At 31.1% G+C, this 18,393-nt stretch overlaps 1 protein-coding gene across 2 annotated transcripts in view; it reads left to right on the top strand.

Moving 5' to 3' along the window:
• The first annotated feature begins 267 nt into the window (after positions 1-267).
• Positions 268-18,393, top strand: part of LOC106463538 (ral GTPase-activating protein subunit beta-like) — an 87,733-nt gene continuing 69,607 nt past the window's right edge. For both annotated transcript variants that reach the window (XM_022391077.1, XM_013923583.2), the window contains exons 1-4: positions 268-375; positions 7,652-7,792; positions 13,858-14,084; positions 17,473-17,583. In XM_022391077.1, the coding sequence (XP_022246785.1) occupies positions 7,705-7,792; positions 13,858-14,084; positions 17,473-17,583 (426 nt within the window). In that variant the 5' untranslated portion in view covers positions 268-375; positions 7,652-7,704. The remainder of the gene's footprint in view (positions 376-7,651; positions 7,793-13,857; positions 14,085-17,472; positions 17,584-18,393) is intronic.

The following is an 18,393-nucleotide window of genomic DNA, read 5'->3' as shown; positions in this document are numbered from 1 at the left end:
AAATAAAGATGCACTTCTTACTGCAGATAATAATAAGAAAAAATATTACAGAAAAAAACATCTGTGCTTTGTACTTGGATCAGAAAGGAATTCGCTGTTGTCATTTTGTAAGAAAATCCTGTATACATGTAGGTGCTGTTTTTGAAAATGTTTTAGTTTATATAATATAATTGTATTTCAATGTGTTCAATCAAACTATTGTTTTTTATTTCTTTGAAGTTTAGTTTTGCCAAAAAATTAACATATTTTCATATTTATGTGTTTTAGGAGGCTTATTGTTCTGTGTTCAAGATTCCACTGCTAGTGAGGAAGTGGAACAGTGTATTGGACAGAATGATTCCAGGAGTGAGTCAGTGTCTAGCCTTCTGTCCTCAGGTAAATAACTTTGTCCTCATATGTGGTATTATATTTAATAATACTAAGTTTGTATAGCTAGAAAAATGTAAGTAAATAATGTTTCTAATAATCTTTTCACATACCATGAGTTAACAATTATAAAATATCCAATTGGTCAATATTGAATTTCTGTAAATATTTATTTGCATGTTTGTATTTAAAGTAGTTTTCAAAGAAGTAGATTAACCTTCATTATATTAAAAAAAGTGTTGATATTTTTGTTTTTTAATTAACTTACATAAGGTGAAAGAACTGAATTGATCTGTAAAGTGCTTTCAGCCACTAAGGACAGCATATTCACAGAAGTAAGTAAAAACTGAATGGTTCACATGAAATAACAGAAGACAGTGACATGGTTCTTTCTATGTCCTGCTTTCTTTTGCTTCAAATTTATGTCCCTTAACTGTTTCCACACCTTTGAGGTGTTGAGTGGATACTTGCTCATCAGATTTTAAAATTTAAGGAAAAACAATAATTCTAACTGTATTTCAGAAATATTTTAGAGTGGATATTTTGTCATTTTGTAACATTTATATAGTGAAATTTGAAAGAAAAAACGATCAATGCTCAAACTTACACAGCTATTGGAAATTTTACCTATTAATTTTTAGAATTTTTCTGCCCAACCTAAGCTTAAGTATTTATTTGCAAAGAAACTATCATCTCTTGAGAATACAATTAGCCAACCCTTGTTTCTCACCTGACTTTTCTTGTCTGTTTGAGTTTTTATTATTACAGACCTACATTTCCACCCTTTTGTGATTTCGCAACATATGGTCTAAATAACTACTAGCAAAGTTTAGCTTTAAAAATAGTTACAGTTAAAGCTTAAATACCATTTAGTAATTATGAACTACTTATGTCAATAGCAAATGAATTTATTGTTTCATGGGGAAATGATTAGAACATAGTTCTTGCAGAGAAGAACAATAGAATTTATGGGAAGAAATTTTTATGAGAGATACTGTTTTGAAAAAATTAAAAGCCTTACCAGAATTTAAATGTTTTTGTTGATCAGAAAGTTTCATTTTATATATTCAGTCAGTTTCTTTCACTTGATACATATTCATTAACATAGTTTTGATACCTTATTTTGCCACATGTAGCTATAAATTGCTAAAAGCACTAAAGAAACTGACAAATGTTTATCAGTGACCTAGGAATTCTTCTTTCAAAATGATGTCAAGTCAGACTTGGTAACGGTATTTTTGCTAGCAAAATTCTTGATCGGAATCAATTTAAAAGTAATATAGTTCATTGAAAATAAACTATGAGTTATTTTATTTTTGTGCATTGTTTGAATGCAATAAACATACCATTAATATTCAAAAAATAAGGATTTGAATTATGACAATATTTTGCTGTCACATATTGTGTGCTGTAAACCTAATAAGGTTTATCTGATGTTTTGTCATATAAGAAAATTTCTGTAACTTTCAAATAAATATAATTTAACATGAAAATACTTTCATGAAAGAAACTAATGTCTAAAGAAATCATAAATAAATTCCCAGATCTGTGGTTTATTCTTAAGTCTTCTAAACTTCCCTTTAGATTCCATTGTTCATCTATGCAGGAGTTACATCTGGTCACTTTCTCACTAAACCATTAATTACCTCTTACATCACATTATTCCACTGCACTGCAGAATACTTTTACAAATATGGAGAACTTTTTCATACATCCTGTCAAATCAAGAATTAAGTTACTTTCAGTTTTTAGTTTCATATCTGTTCTTTTAAGAAATATACATTTTTTTCTTCTTTTTATAACATATTTACTTCCTCAAGGTATTTGGGTTATCAGCTGAGGTCCAAATTCTTATACACAGTTGCCCCAAAAGACTTTCAATTAAAATACGCTTATGCATTTTTGATACAAAATACCAAAATTTGAATTAGTAAAATAGCAATTTTGAAATTAACTAGACTAAATTAATAATATAAAGCTTGTAAAGGGATAATTTTTCTGTTTCACAGTAGTATGTAGATGTTGATGAACTTCTAAACATACTTGAATAAATTGAAAATAATAATGAAAAATTATTATGAACATATTTTGATTACTTGAATAGTGTGAATAATTGGAAATGCTTATTTCAAATGGTTTGTTTATATTGTGACATGAATTGATCATATTACTTGACAGTAGTCAACAGTCATAAATAATCAAGTTAATTGCTCAGGTCTTGTTATGATCACATTCTGTGAAGTCATAAAAGAGTTAGATTGCTTCTAATGAATTCAGCGAAAGAGAAAAAAAAGTTCCTGGACAAACTCTTGAGTATATAATTCTCAAGGTATGATAGTGTCTTAGTAAATGTAAACCTATGCTTTGGGATGGGCAGAAAAATTCTAAAACAAAACTATAAATATGTTGTTTACTAGCAGCTCCTTGGAGCTATGCAAAAATATAGGTTTGAATATTTTTCTTTATGAATTACACTAGATAAATGTTACAAAATATCACGTATAAAATATTTTTGAAATCTGGATAGCATTATTATGTTTACATTTTCAGTACTACAATTAGAAGACAGATGTACATATATTAGAAAAGTAAAACAATTGTCACCCACTTTTAAATAAATTACTGTATATACCCCATGTTAAAGATATTTTTTTACTTTTTGAATGTTTTACTTTCTGCATGATTTGTGTTATCTGTGAAGAGATTCATCATGAGTTGCAAGAATAGTCTGTAATAAAGTATCTTTTACTTTCCTTAGTTTGGCTCTAAGTGATGTCACATGCAATGGTTTGTACAAGTGATTCATTCTGTTGGCATCTTTACACACACAAAATCTTATTAGATATTTCAGATACTGCATGTTTATGTGAAAGTAACATTGGACAAAGGAATTAGTTTAATGCTCTAGCCAATTTGTTCATTAAATTTATCATGATAAACCATTCTACAATATCTCAGGGAAGTATTACATTTTTTTTATTTTATTTTCGTGGATTGTGAGACAACTTACATCATTTTGTTAACTGACACCTTTGTCCAGAAACAACAGATGCAGGGGAAGGGAATCCTTCCCTTAGTTTTCAATGTTCAGAATTCCCAAGTTTTGAGCAGGGATTGGATTCCAGTTTCGACTTACATGGACCCACCAGCGTTTCATCTAATCCTGGTAATAATGTGTGCATCTGCCTTCACTGTCTCATCTAACAACTAACAGGCACTCTGTGCTCTTATAAAAATTTGTTTTTCTAATGTCTTCTTTAACCTGAATGCACAAAACTAAAGCTTGCCAGGTCATGTGGAAGTTTGATTTGAATAATTACTTTTATAATAAAAATGTATGTAAAGTGTAAGGCCAAGACTTGAATTAGTAGCATTCATATATATATTCAATAAATAGTGAAGAATAGTTTCCAAACTTTGTACCTGTTGTACATGTGGTTAGTGACATTTTGGTAATTTGAACATGGGAAAGTTATAAACTTGCACAAGTTCTCTACCTTATTCTATTATGACTTATATTTGTTTGAACCTTTTTCTTTGTTATACCCTCCTGGAGTGGGGTCATAATCGTTCAAATGGATGTTACAGAGAGCATACAAGTTTGGGGTTTTTCTCCCTTGAATGTATTAAATTGGAATGGTCATTGATATATAATAATTATGGAATACTACACTAAGACTTTCATCTGACTTCACAGTGTAGTATTTAATTATTCTTCTTGCTCTGGTCATTGTCCTGTGTTGACATGATTATTTTTTATCTTGTCTTTGTCTAGTAAAGAAGAGCTTCCTGCCTTCTCTCTTGCTACAGCTGGCAGTTAATGTTCAGTTGAAAATGAGAAATCAGCTAGCTAGTTAAGAGACTCAAAGTCACACTTTATTTTGAATAAAGATTTTGTGTATACTTTTAATTCCTTTCTTCTCAGCATAACATTTCCAGAACCTGCATTTTGTAAACACTTGAAATCTGCCAGATATCAATGTACTTGAATACTACATACTACTTGCAAATAATGCATAATTATCATTTAACGAATCATCGATTATGGACTAATTATAAAGATGTGGTTATGTTGGTTACTAAAAAGTACTATAAAGAACATTTTTGACTTTCAGTTTCTTGTTCATATCAGTGTGACTCAAAATACATTTCTTGGTCAGTTTCTTAGAAAATTTAGTAACTAAGTCTTTTCCTAAGATAAATCTTGTTCACCATACTAATCTGATCACAGTAACTTTACAAAGTGCTATAAAACTGGTAAAATCAGGAAATTTGGAAAAAGGGCCAAGTGGTTATGGAAAATTTTAAAATCAATTGAAAACCTAGGAAAGTCAATAAAATTGTGGCCCCCATTTTTAATCTCAGAACCTTTATATATACACAATTCCTGCTTTTAATTTTACCAATTATTGTTACACTCTAAGGTTATCTTGGTCAGTTACTCTTATCTGGTGATAATAATGTAATTTATTATATTCACTGATAAATTAGATCAAATATTCTTTAATAACTAAAAATGAAATATTTTAATGGCTACCATCAATTTGAAATGCCCTTGTTTGAAGATATTTTTTTGCAGTACCATAATCTGAAGTATTTCTGAAATTTTTAACATGTATACCAGATTACAAGGACTAATATAGTGTTGATTAGGCAGAAATATCAGTGTGTGTGTATATGTGTTTGTGTACAGGTCAGGAACATCTGAAATTTTGCCTGCAAAGTTTGGGGAAAATGTTTTTGAAAATAATTTCACAACCCTGCTGTATATTGGTTTGTAAACTTTTAGAAGGATTGTGGTCATCTTACTTTATTTTGTTTTTTAAGGATACAACGTATTATGAAATTCTTTCCTGTTTTGAAAACTTAAGCCAAATTTGTGAACTTTTAAATTTTGCAGTTTTCGAAAAAGCCTTGATGTCAATCAGGTTGCAGTAACTTTTATTTTTGAATAAACATTCAGCAAATGTAAGCTGTCTGAACAATATGATAATAGCAAGAAAAAGATGTAAAGTCTTTTCTTTATGTAAGATCGTCAAAGTCTGCTTTGTCTGTTTTTAATAGTAAATCAAAATAATTAAATTCATTACTGCAAGTTGTGATTGGTTCATTTTATCTATGGAAGGAGACATTGTATTTGCTATATTTCTTTTTTCATTTTCTTTCCAACAATTATAATTATACCTTGGTCCAATACACTCAGACACAGTAATAAAAAACACAATATCGTGTGTAAAACTATACGAGTCTGAAGTATATGCATGAATGTGTCTATACTAGTTTCTATAATTTCAAGTTTTCTGATAGTCTGTTCATTTTAATGTTGTTTTTCACTAATGTCTGGACACCATGTTCATTTTTTTAATTTATTTAGTCTCCCATTCTTGTAGGGGATAAAAATAAATCATTTCTACCTAATATTTCCATCAGTCCAAACAGGGTTGGCTCAAAGCTACATTGTGACAACCCTTACAGACTAAAGTGGATAAATGTAGGACTTGTGCCTCTCCTGTGATTGAAAGAGGTCAAAGGTAAAAAAAAATCAGGGTTTTTAGCCTGCTGTTTCTTTATATTTTGACCAGTCCAGATGAGACTTTGTGGAATAATATGGAAATTCCCACAGACTGAATCAGACAGATTGGTGTCTGTCTTGAGATTTTACAGGGGTCAAAGGTAAAAATGTTTTGTAAAGTTAAGGGTTTATGCCTGCTATTCCTTTATATTTTGAGCAGTTTTAATGAGACTTTGCACAAAGATACCTTGCAATGCAGATGTACCACAAACTACAACTGAAATGTTTGGGAGTTGTTCCTCTCTTTAGATTTTACGTAGGTCATGGTAAACAAAATTCACAGTGTATGTAATAGGGAGCTTTGAACCAAGAGACTGTCTACATATGCAAACATTGTTATCATTAGTGTTCTGATTCACGTAATGCATAAAATTGTATCTATTGTATTGGAGAATAAGTTTTATTTTCTAAAAAACATACTTGTAGAATTTTCATCATTGTGAATAAATATATTTACACAGAAACTTAACCTCCTGTGTATTATAAGTTCACAGGTTTATATGCTACAATACGGCTTATACACAAAGAAGGCTTGAGTTTATACTTTAAGAGCTTATCCCTCTGAAGCATATATATTTCAGTTTATGCATACTTCTGCCATGGTTATCATTCTTTCTTGAAATCCACTGTATTCTGAGGATTTTATCAAATAAAATGGATGGGGGGGGGGGGGGGCATATTGCATTTGCTTGTGAATGTTGGCTTCACCAGTGTTTTCTCTACATTATACTCCTCATGGTCAAAGATCACCAACCTATTTTAACAGAAGAAATGTATAACAACATTTTATCTGAGAAAGATACTGTATGCAGTCCGGTTAGATTTCAAGTTGAATTAAGTGTTTAGCTCTTCCATATTAAGATTAGATCTTATTTTATTTTTAAAGTTGTTCAGATAGTTTAACAGTTTTCTTTTAAGATTTAGTATATTTGCATGTATTCTAGGTGAAAAGTAGTTGTAATACATCCAGGTATAATGTGTTGTTTTCAATGTTGTATTGAGACAAAGCTGTTACAGAACTTTACATTTTTGAAATTGAAGTTTTTTGTTTTTTTATTTGGTCTGTTCTTGAAAGAACTCTGTAGAATAATATTTTTGTTATTTTGTTCAGAGGATATTAGAATATTAGTTCTTTGCAATCTTATTTTGTTATAATATTAATTATTTCTTACATATATAAGGTATTATAATCTCTGTAATTGTATTGTAGTTTGACATATGACCTGGCAGCACACACTGCAGTTTACTATGGTGGAGGTTTTAGATTGTGAAGATTTGCATCTTACATATATCGTTTCTCTTGCTGCTTTTCGTAACAAGTTTTTCTTGAGCTATACTTGGACCTTAGTTCTGTAACATGTAAAGTGATTTTCTATCTTTCTGCAGTGGAGGTTCTCTTGCTACTGTTCTTTCATAAAATAACATCTTGAAACTTATGTATATTATTTAAATATATATTTCAGTAATTATAAAGGTTATAAAGTATCTTCCTAAAAGTATTATTAAATTCATAAAGCTCTTTTGTAATTATTCTTGAAATTACAATAGTTAAAAATGTCAATTTCATCAACTATGTAAAACTAACCTTACAACTTTTATGGAAATACATTTTTGTTAAGGGAAATTTATTTAAATATTCATTATTAGCTTCTAACTACCAATTTGTGATTTATTCTGCTGTTGTAAAATCATGTTTGTGAACTTAATCTGTAGATTCGGCTCATGGAGTTTTCCTGAGAGCTACCCTGCTGATTTGTCATCGTTTAATGTCAGCTTGGCAAGCTGATTTAAATGTGTCTCTTGCTGCACTAGAAGTTTTGTCAGGACTAGCTAGGATTCATCTTCCATCTCGAGGTAAGCCATCCTTCTAAGCTAATCTTTATTAGGCAAAACTCATTTTACACCACAAAATATATGGTCCTTCTATCTTATTCCTTGTTTTCAGGGTCAGCCAGATTCTACTTTTAATATGGAGGTTTATTGCTGGTCTACTTGGATCATGATTATCAAAGTCTAACTGAATATACTTTCCATTTTAACATCAAATGTTCTTCTAGGTTTATTTATTCTTATTACCAGTGCTAGCCAGAATCCACTTCCATATCCAAGAAAAGTATCTTGCTAACTTGGCCTTTGTTACACATATCAGTATATCTTCAGGTAAACTGTACTTCTACCTTAACCAGTATGATAAAGCCAAAATCCATTTATATATATTAAGAGGTAAAGCATCCTTATACTCTGGTCTTGATTTGAACTGTTTTTCTACTCTAATCTCAGTGTCCCCCAGATATTTACATTATGTAATGTAGTAAACATCTCTATCTGCCTTAATCCTTATTATAATTTCAGCTTATCGTGCATAGTTTACTTTAAATGCTAAGATAAAATGCTCTCCTGTCTTAGTGTTAGCTAAAATCCACCTTCTGTTTTAATGTTAATACAGACTTATACTCTGATCCATGTTATCAGTGTCAGCCAAATTCACTTTCTGTTTGAAGGTAAAGTGTCATTTCATCTTAATCCTTCCTAACAATGTTATTGAAACCTCATCGTATACCTTGAGATAAAGTTTCCTTCTTCTTAGTTGTTGTTACTGATTTCAATTAGAATTCACTTCTCCATTTGAACTAAGCTATTAATTTAGCTTAATCCATATCATTAAAGTCAAAGTCAACTTTCTATAACAAGGTTCTTGTTTGATGATAGTGAGGGTATAAAACTGTACTAGAGTATATGATTTATTTTGAATTTAGTTCATTTAGCTAATTAGTATGTTATATATTTAGTCACCTTAATTTCATATATCATATTAGTTTACTTATGTTCGAAAGTCATTAATATTTAGTCCCTTCCAGCATCTACATTCTATCATGAAAGTAGTTCCTCCACTTTTAATCCTAATAATCAAGGTGAGCTTGAATGTACTGAAACTTGAGTGTTGAATTTGAGATATTCATTTCAATTCTTGTTTTCACAAAATGAAATAGTCAGTAATTTTAATTTATTTCCATGATAAAAAATATATATAATACAGTTATTTTATTTGTTTTTCTTTATTTAATTAAAAACGTTTTAACTATGCTCTCTCACTGTTAAGTTTATTGCTATAGAAAGATTTTAGTTAAAACAATCATATTTATTGACCGTGATGAAAGAGTCATTAGATCAACAAAATGTTAAGTTGATTTCAAAAGACCCAGAAGCTTGAGCAGTTTTGAATAGTTGATTGTCCTTCTTCATGAACAAAAAAAGTTAATGAGTGTGTTGTAATAGACATGAAAAAGAAGTAAACAGTATATGTGCAGAAAGTATTTGTCAAAACTCATAAATTTTATTTGAAGAGAGATGTGTCATTAGATAATGGAAATGTCAAAGGCATGTATTTAGCTTAAGGCAACAAAATATGGAATAGTTTGATGGTGTTAAGAATTTCATGCACATATATAAAAATAATAATTCAAGACTAAGGTATAGATATAAAACAGTTTATTCTCTAATACAGTAATACCTCAATATATAAAGTGAATGCGTTCCTGGAGCTTCGTTCATATATTGAAATGGTTTATTGAATAACTTATAACATCATTACTACGAGGATACATTCCCAGCCTTCGTAACTTACTATTTCAAAGTATACACACTTCATAACTTACCAAAGATAATTTATTTGAAAATACTATTATCCAGTATTTTATACTGTATAGTATTAAAATTATTTATTGACATAAGTAAAAGAAACATAGTGTACTGTCACCATAGCTCCATTCATGACTTCAGTGGGAGAAGGGATGTGGAGTTAGTTGTGGGGAAGGCTGACAGGCTCCATCAATGAAGACAACCCAGATTGAGGTTCTCCTTCTTCCACTGGTGAAGAGGAACATTGTTTTTAGAGGAAGGAATGTAGTGTGGACTGTTATGTGCTTGACAGACACCTATTGTAAAGAATCTTGCCCAACACATAAAACCTGACAGCTGAAACGAATGTTAACAAACAATATATGAACATCTTGATCCACAACGCTTAAGAATCCATATATTGTTATAATTTTATTCTTATTTATTTTTTGTACTGTAGATCAATAAATTTATTATTTATTTATTTATTTCAGTGTATTTGTTTATTGTTTTACTTTATATTTAGCTTTCTGTTTAAAATAATGGTAAAAATCCAAAGTTCATTACACCGAAACTTTGTTTATCGAATGTACACATATTGAGGTATTACTATATATGAAAATAAAACAAGAAAGTTTTGGAGCTTTTTTTATGAAGGCACAAACGGTCAACAATCCCACAATGAAGATTGAAGCCATTTGACATAACATTATTCAGAGTCAAAAAAACTATAAAGCAATAGAATAGAATAAAAACATAGATTAACCCTAGCAGGTATACAAAATGGTAGTAATAACTCAGAAAGAAATGGAAGAATTGAAAGTGAAACAACTTATTTCTGGAACTTTTTTAGAAATGTACAAAAGTAAACAATCCAAGGATCTAGATTGATGCAATTTGATTTTACAGTATTCCTATATGTTCTCCAGAAAGCTTCCTTAATTTCTCTGTGTTGTTTTGATGTAAAATCGGTGTATATACCTGTGAGTTGAATAACATGAATGGAATGGGCAAGCATTTTAACATGTTTAGCCATATTGGTATGTTTGTGATAGTTAAAACTTTCTTGTGTAGTTGTGCTGGTATTGAAGTTGAATTTTTGACATTGGAATAGATAAACAGCATTTCTTATGGTACAAGATATGGGACTTATTATTTTGTACTGTTTGGTTATCTTTATCAACATGCTGGTCAATATATTGCATAAATTTTCAGGATTGGCAAATCTTGATATTGCAGAAGTGATTTCCATATATTGAAGGGTTAAAGTTGATCTTAGCATAAATTGAATAGGAATTTAAAGTTTTGTTTCTCTGAAAAGAAACAACAGGAGCATCAGCAAAAATTGATTTTAGTCAGTCAATAAGAAGAATGAGGTGAATGCATCTTTTCAGGGTTTTTACAAGAGGAGTTTTTATCAGGTGATTGTTTCAAGGCATCATCGCATAAGATATTGTGAGCTTTGTGAATTTGAACTTTTATAGTGCATGTATTGTGATCTGTCAGTCAGCTTCTGGTACATATCGTGTATACAACCATCTGTTAGTGACAGAATTGTATTCATAAAACTTAAATTGATTGAGTAGCAGAGTAATCCAAAGTGAATTTAATAGAAGTACGGAAATAATTAGTATGTCTATAAAAGGATAATAGAGAATCTTCATTTCCTATCCATATGAAAAAACAAGCCATCAGTGCTGTATCATTTTCGTATTCTTTGCTTGTATGCATAACTTTTGAACAGTCTAGTTCTAAGTCTTCCATAAAATTACTGCCATGTTGGCATTTTGGTACCCATAACCGTGCATTTTGTCTGAATAAAGAAGTCCTATTTACTTTTAAACCATTACGACTAAGAATGAATCTACAAAAGTCTGTGTGTAAATTTTGTCAAGTTTCAATAGAATATATTCAAGAGCTCTCATGCCTTCGTTGTTTTTAAAAAAAGAAGATATTTTGGAGTTAAGTTACGATCAAGTTACTGTTAAGTTACGATCAAGTTCAAAAACTATGATGTATCTTTAATGTAAGATGGCAAACATGGAGGGGTATCTTTATTGCATTCCAGTTTTTGTGCAGTCCTATCCAGAGAAGGATGTTGCTTTGTAGTAAATCCTTCACATTGCAGTTCACCCCTCCAATTGGGATCCCTCATCCTACCATCACCTTGATGCTGGTTCCCAGTGAGTGGTTTTGGATTAGAGCTGGACCAATCAACATAAGTTTTCACGTAAGTGTTGGTTGTGTTTCCTCATCCTAACTCAGTTTAGTAGTTTTGGCACGATATCCATCTCCATGTGGTGGTTTCTGGGTGGTTGATGTTGTATGCACATACACTCCGGCTTCTGTGTGATCTTATACAGAGGATGATGTTGTTTTGGGTCAAGGTTCTCCCTCTTGTGCTCCAACTCAGAGAGTTTTCACTACTTGAGGTTGTTATTGTGAAGTGGGATACCAGTCTGATTGAGTTTGGTTTGATGTGACCTGCCACATTGGCACATCCCTTCATACTGTCATTTGGATATCAGTTTCAAAGATGTATGGGTGGTTGTGGATTTGAGGTGAAGATGGTGTGGACCCACCTCCTACTACAGGGCGGGAGTTGTATTCCCAATGCTACTTGGTGTTGGACTGGAATTGACCAGCCACATAGGGTCCAGTGCACCCTAGCCACTCTACACCTTGGGGCACAGCCTATTTAGCTTCTCCACATTCCTGTCTGTATATGGTTCTTCTACAGTTTTTCTTCACCAGGATTGAGATTTCAGTATATTGTAGTTCAGGTTTGAACCCATCTGTTTTTCTCTCTCTCTTTTGGTTGTGCTCCTTCCACTTTCTGCCCATGTATGCAACACCTATTTCCACACTGGGTGCAGAGTATACCTGGTACAGAAGTGGTACAGTTGACTAAGTGTGTTCCTCTTTCAACAATGATCACACTTCCTACGTGTTCTTGGGATGCTTTTGAAGGATACTTCTTTCTATCCCTCTCACAACCAGACCCTCCACCTATTCAATGTGGGGTTTTAGCTATACATGTGAGGGGAGGTAAGGTACCATATCAGAAGCTATTGTTTTCCTATACTGAAAATATATTTCCGATAGGTACTTACCTTTGGTAATTCTCTTCTACCTAATCTTTAAGTGATAGTTCAATAGAATTGAATAGAGGGAGTCACATATGTTGGTGGAGGGTTGTTGCATGATGATTTACTAGTGAGATGCAGTGAACCACTTTGATCATGGGGTATGGTGGGGGTTCAAGGCTTGTGACATGCAGAAAATGTTTTGTGTGTAGAGGGCAGCACTGAAAGAGAATAGCTATACATGTGAGAGGAGGTAAGTACCTATCAGAAATATATTTTCAGTATAGGAAACAAATAACTCGTATATTATAGAAATGCATAAAGATTTTCAGTGAGTCACTAAGGTTGAAACAGGTCTTTAATATTAAAATTCAGTGTAGAATCATTTTGTGTTCCTGATAATGTATTTGTATATTGAAATGTTTTGGCATTTTTTTCAGAACAGAAAGATATATGGACTTGTTGTCTAATTTGGTTTGAGGGACATTTAGGTATAAAATTTTATGTCATCTTTGGAAAAGCATATTGATACCATTTATAGATAAGGGTTGACAATGCTGAGTATCAGAACTTGTATGTTGGCAATTGGTCAAACGTCACCACCTAACTAATAAGGCTATGTAGCATCACTGCTTCTTCAAAATGTATATTTGATCTTTCAGAAAACTAGTTATGTAATATTTTTTTATAATAAAAATATTAGTTGTTCGTACTCTTATTGGCTAAATAAAAAACATTTAACTTAGATAGCAAAGTGAATTTGAAAGGGGGAACTGAGGTGCATAGGCATCTTATATACCTGTATTTGCATACAAGTACTTACAAGTGGGGTAAGGTATGAAATTCATGTTGACAGTTTACAGTTGGAGTCCCATGCAATTTTTTCTTTTGCTGATGGATGAGACTGACGTATACAGCAACATAGTTTTATGGTACGGTTCCATTACCTGTGTTAAGGATAATATTGATTTAGTATTAAGAAATAAATGATGTTGCTTTATATACGATTAGATTATATCCAAAATAAATGAAACCTTAATAAGGCTAAATTAGTTTTCTCTGTAAATACAAGAATAAATAACCAATGTGAAAAGAGTTATTACATTTTTTGATGTTGTTTATGAACTTGCATACACTGTACTAATTTCTTTGAACCACTGTGCTTTACTAGTATTACTAGTTTTTAATTTATGATGTAACTTTGTTTTTTATCAGATTCTCTTGAGTGTAAAAGAGCAGTAAAATGGATTTGTGACTTCATTGTTAATCAGTGTTCAAAGCCAGCCAAAGCACATTCAAAAGACTTGCATTCTGCCATAGTAGCAGCATATCAGTGTGTCACAACCTGGTTAACAGAACACCCGGATCTGCTGCAGGACAAGGAGACAATTCATACTGTTATGGAGGTTGTAGAGCTTGGTATATCTGGGACAAAATCTCAGGTGTGTAAAGATAGTTCTATATCTTTTCAGAATTGTTTCTTCTGCTCAAGCCAGTTATAATGTCTGATATGGTAATAATAAGTTGTGTCTTCTCATGGGACATTATAGGTCGACTAAACTTGTAGGTTGTGTAGGTAGCTGAGCAGCGACAGACAAACAGAGGTGCCAAGTACCAAAGATCATGACATTAGTGAAGTATTTTTGTGAGATACATTTTTCTTTACTTATGATTCAACAACTTTATTGCACAACTAATACATTTAACTTTATATTTAATACATTTTCAAACATATTTTAAACCTTCATTGTTTAATGATTAATTTTTGGACTTATCATATTATGGAACAAAATCCATTTAAAGCATCCGTATGTTATTTATTATATTTTATAATGGACTGATCATTTGGAAAGCTCATTTTGATTATTCTATAGTATTTGGATACTTAAATTACTGTGACATGACTTCTAACAGTGATTTGTAAGTGTCAATTTGTATTGATAATCATCAACTGTTAACATTTTTTTGAATGTCTGATTTAAGGCAATAAGAGCAAAAGGCTCTAGCTTGTGTTTTTGTTTGGGTAATTTTTTTAAACTTTTGTTTGCACTTTTTTGTACAATTAAAAGCTTTTTTACAATTATTGTGCATAGTTTTTGTGTATTTCTGTAGCTTGTATATGCATAGTTATTTTGTATCAGTAGTGCAACTCTTAAAAATGTAACTTTGGCAGCTTACGTTTTCAGTCTTGGCTGTTTTGCTGTACTCCAACCTCTGTAACACAGTGACACATATACGGTTGTTCTCATGAAACAAAGAAATTTGACAAGGTGACACAACTAGGTCATGGTTAAAGTTTTTAAAATACATTTTAAAAGTGTAAGTTAACATCTGCTATTTTAAATTGATAAAGTATCATCATATTTTCTATGAATAAGTTCAATAAAATGTTCATAAATGAACTATACACTACCAAACATTTAGTTTGTGCATGTCAGATTATTGGGCTGATTATGCCAATCAAATCATTTTTACATACATAACAAGGTCACAGGAGTTTATAGTTACTGTGTTGTCATAAATTAAAAATCTGGAACACGATGTTACACAAGATTATTTCCAGTTAAAGCAATAATATTGTATTGTTGTCATTCTTTCTAAATCTCTCCTGTGACATGTAGATATAACAGGCATCATGTTTACTTGTTGACAGAAGATATATAAAAAGCACTCACAAAATAGTGTTTTGTAGGTGCCAGTGCAATGCTGCTGTCAAAACAGAAGCACTATCCAATTATAATTTGCATCTCTTTTAGAAATGAAGTTATTTTTCACTGTTTCATCTAGTGAAGATTTTTCAATGATAACGTGTTCATGGTATATCATGCTAAAACCTGTGCTATACAAGTCTCTGCTAAATACTGCATAGCAGTATTTAAGAAATATCAGGTTTTTCTTTCTCTTTTGTTTAAAAATCTGAATGTTTGTTTATTCACAAAATTTTAACATTTTTAGTACTTAAAAGTGCTTGTGTTCACATACAGCATTTATATTAGTTTTAACATGAGCTGATTTTTTTTTTTCAAGTCACACAGTGTCTTGAGTCATTTTCTTGATACTGGATCTTTTTATTTTTGGTATTGTTAGAGAATTCCTTTAGGTTTGTCTTAATGGGTTTCCTAGCCTCATCAATCTTGTAAAGATGTAAAAATATAAAAGACAGTATTCCCTATATCTTCAACATGGGAGTGACCAAGTGATGCAGTGGCAGTACACTCTGGGAAAATTAGCTGTTCCAAATTTCAATATCATTCATGATGGTTCATTCTCATTATAGTTGTGACTGTTAGCCATCTGGTGAACACAGCACTTTCCATTGATATAGTGCTTCCACATTTTGTTTTGTTTATCTTTGAATGAAGTGTTTTTCCTTTGATACATTTGGGCCATACTTAATCATATACTCTACAAATCGTTTCCTAACAATCCCATAGATAAACTAGGTTATTCAGTGTACACATGATGGATTCAGTGAACCTGAAAGAACCACATCTATAATGTCTACTTCACAAGTCTAACAGTTATAACTGTGAAGTTTTAGTTTTCTTGGAAATGAAAATGGATATAGATTCAGCATCTATCTAAAATATTGACAGAAAATATTAATATATTCAAAAAAATTACTTGTCAAATGGTTTATAAATTCAAATTAGTTGAAATTAATTATGAGGTGAAATTATGCTTAAAATTGAAAAATTTCTACATTTTAAACAAAAATAATTATTTTCATAGAGAAGTTTCTCTTTGCTTTGACAGTTTATTTCTCGTTTAAAAACTGTATTCATTAAGCAGTTTTTGTAATAATGTTAAACTTAGCCATTAACTACTTTTTTATGCAAATAAACATATAATCAGAATCATTCATATCCAGGGGGAAAACACCTATCTTATAGCAGTGTATTTATGGGAGATAACTGTGATTTTTAGATGTTAAGTATTTTTTGGTATAAACAAAGAATACAGAACTTAGGAACATACAAAGAGTTTCTTGTATAGAATACTACTTGATGAATGGGCCATAACTTAAAAAATAAAGTCCTTAACCTGAGTGTTGACATTAGTTAATAGTTCATTCTTTGCAGTTCTGCTAAACAAATATTTTTAGTTTTTTGTCATTCTACCACTCCAGTGGCAAAACTAGTTGGGTAAATTTTACTGATTTTCTACTTTGTGAAATACTCTGTTAAAAATTTATAAATTATTTTATAGTAAAAACTAATAGGCTGTTTTTAAAGGATACTCAGTTGTTCCAATACATTGTTCATTTTTTGCTTAGAATCTTAAGAGCACAATATATTCTTATTGTAGTTCTTAAAGAACCAGTTAGCAAGAAATATATTAATAATGTTTTATAATCTAAAGTTACTTTTGTTGCCATAGGTATGATACTCAGTGATGTATTCTTTGTAAATTATTTCCACTTCATACATTGATTCACAGTAAAACCCTTTGGCTTCAGATGATACTCTTTGTTTTATTTTATTACTAAAACATTGTAATGATCAAAAGTCTTGTATTAGCAATACTAACAAAGAATATGTCAAATGTTGCTGATTATTTTAAATGTGTGTTAAACCGATGGAAGATGAATGTCATAAAAAGGTGTTTGTATATGAAACAAAATCAGTAATAAGTTTAAATTTTTATGACTTTTTCTCAACCTTGGAACATATAACACACATGTTGGCCACTTTGCAAGTAGCTAATGTATAAAATCTCTACAGGAAAGCATAATCTCTAACCCAGTAAATATTGGTAAACATGATAGCTGGATGAAAAAGAAATTTTTTTGTTCATATTCTTCTACAAGTATTTATATTAATTTTCTAGCCTAAAGCCTCAGATGTACCCCAGTTTAAAGGAGACAAAGAGTTAAAGCCAGCTTCTATGAGAGTCAAAGATGCTGCAGAAGCTGTATTAGCCTGTATGTTGGATCATGTGGTAAGAACAAAATAGGTTAAGTTGAGCTGAAACACGTGTGGGTAAGTAAAGAGGATGGTTCATGACCTGTAGTAACAATTTTTGTATTCATTCACTTTTCCTTTGTCCTGTGGCTACATAGGTTAAAACCCTTTACTCTTTTGTTCCATTTCAGCTGAAGTGTGTTGATTTGCAAGTGCATATGATGTTTAAAATTGACCCCTTCTGGAATGGTTACATTAAACCCATGTGAAGTCCTCCTATTCTGCAGTTGTAAAATTATGCAAAGCACAAAATTTTAGCATTTTGAAGAAAGGAATAGCTCTAGTGTTGAACCACATCCATAAAACAGGAGAATGAATATTTCTAACAAGAAAAAAACAGGCTACTTCACAAACAACTGCTAGTCATACAACAAATTAGCCCAAAAATACTGTGGTCCATTGTAGCTAAAGGAGAAAGCTCCCTTGGAACTGTAAGTAAAAGTATAGAATTTAACACTCAGACAAAGCATAATTCTTATACCCTTCAATTTTTTATAGTTACAGAGCCATAAAATAGAAGATCAGAACCCTTTTGCCACGCTCACCTGTCACATCCTCTCTTTCACAAATTGCCAATAGTTCTCTCTGATGTTAAATACTATAATATTTATAACCAATAGAGAGAATTGTTTATTTCACTTCCAGTTCAAACTTTATTCCCATGGGAAACACATCAACAAACTTAGTTTAGCTCTTTTCGCATAGTTATGAAACCAGAAAAATTATGATAGTTATTGAATATTGTCTGCTTTTTATGTGTTATTATTCTATGTTCTTAGGGGCATTA

Source organism: Limulus polyphemus, unplaced genomic scaffold (assembly GCF_000517525.1).
Source record: "Limulus polyphemus unplaced genomic scaffold, Limulus_polyphemus-2.1.2 Scaffold1433, whole genome shotgun sequence".
Taxonomy (NCBI): Eukaryota; Metazoa; Arthropoda; class Merostomata; order Xiphosura; family Limulidae; genus Limulus; species Limulus polyphemus.
Note: the sequence above shows the minus strand (reverse complement) of the source record. Positions and strands in the feature narration are given on the sequence as shown.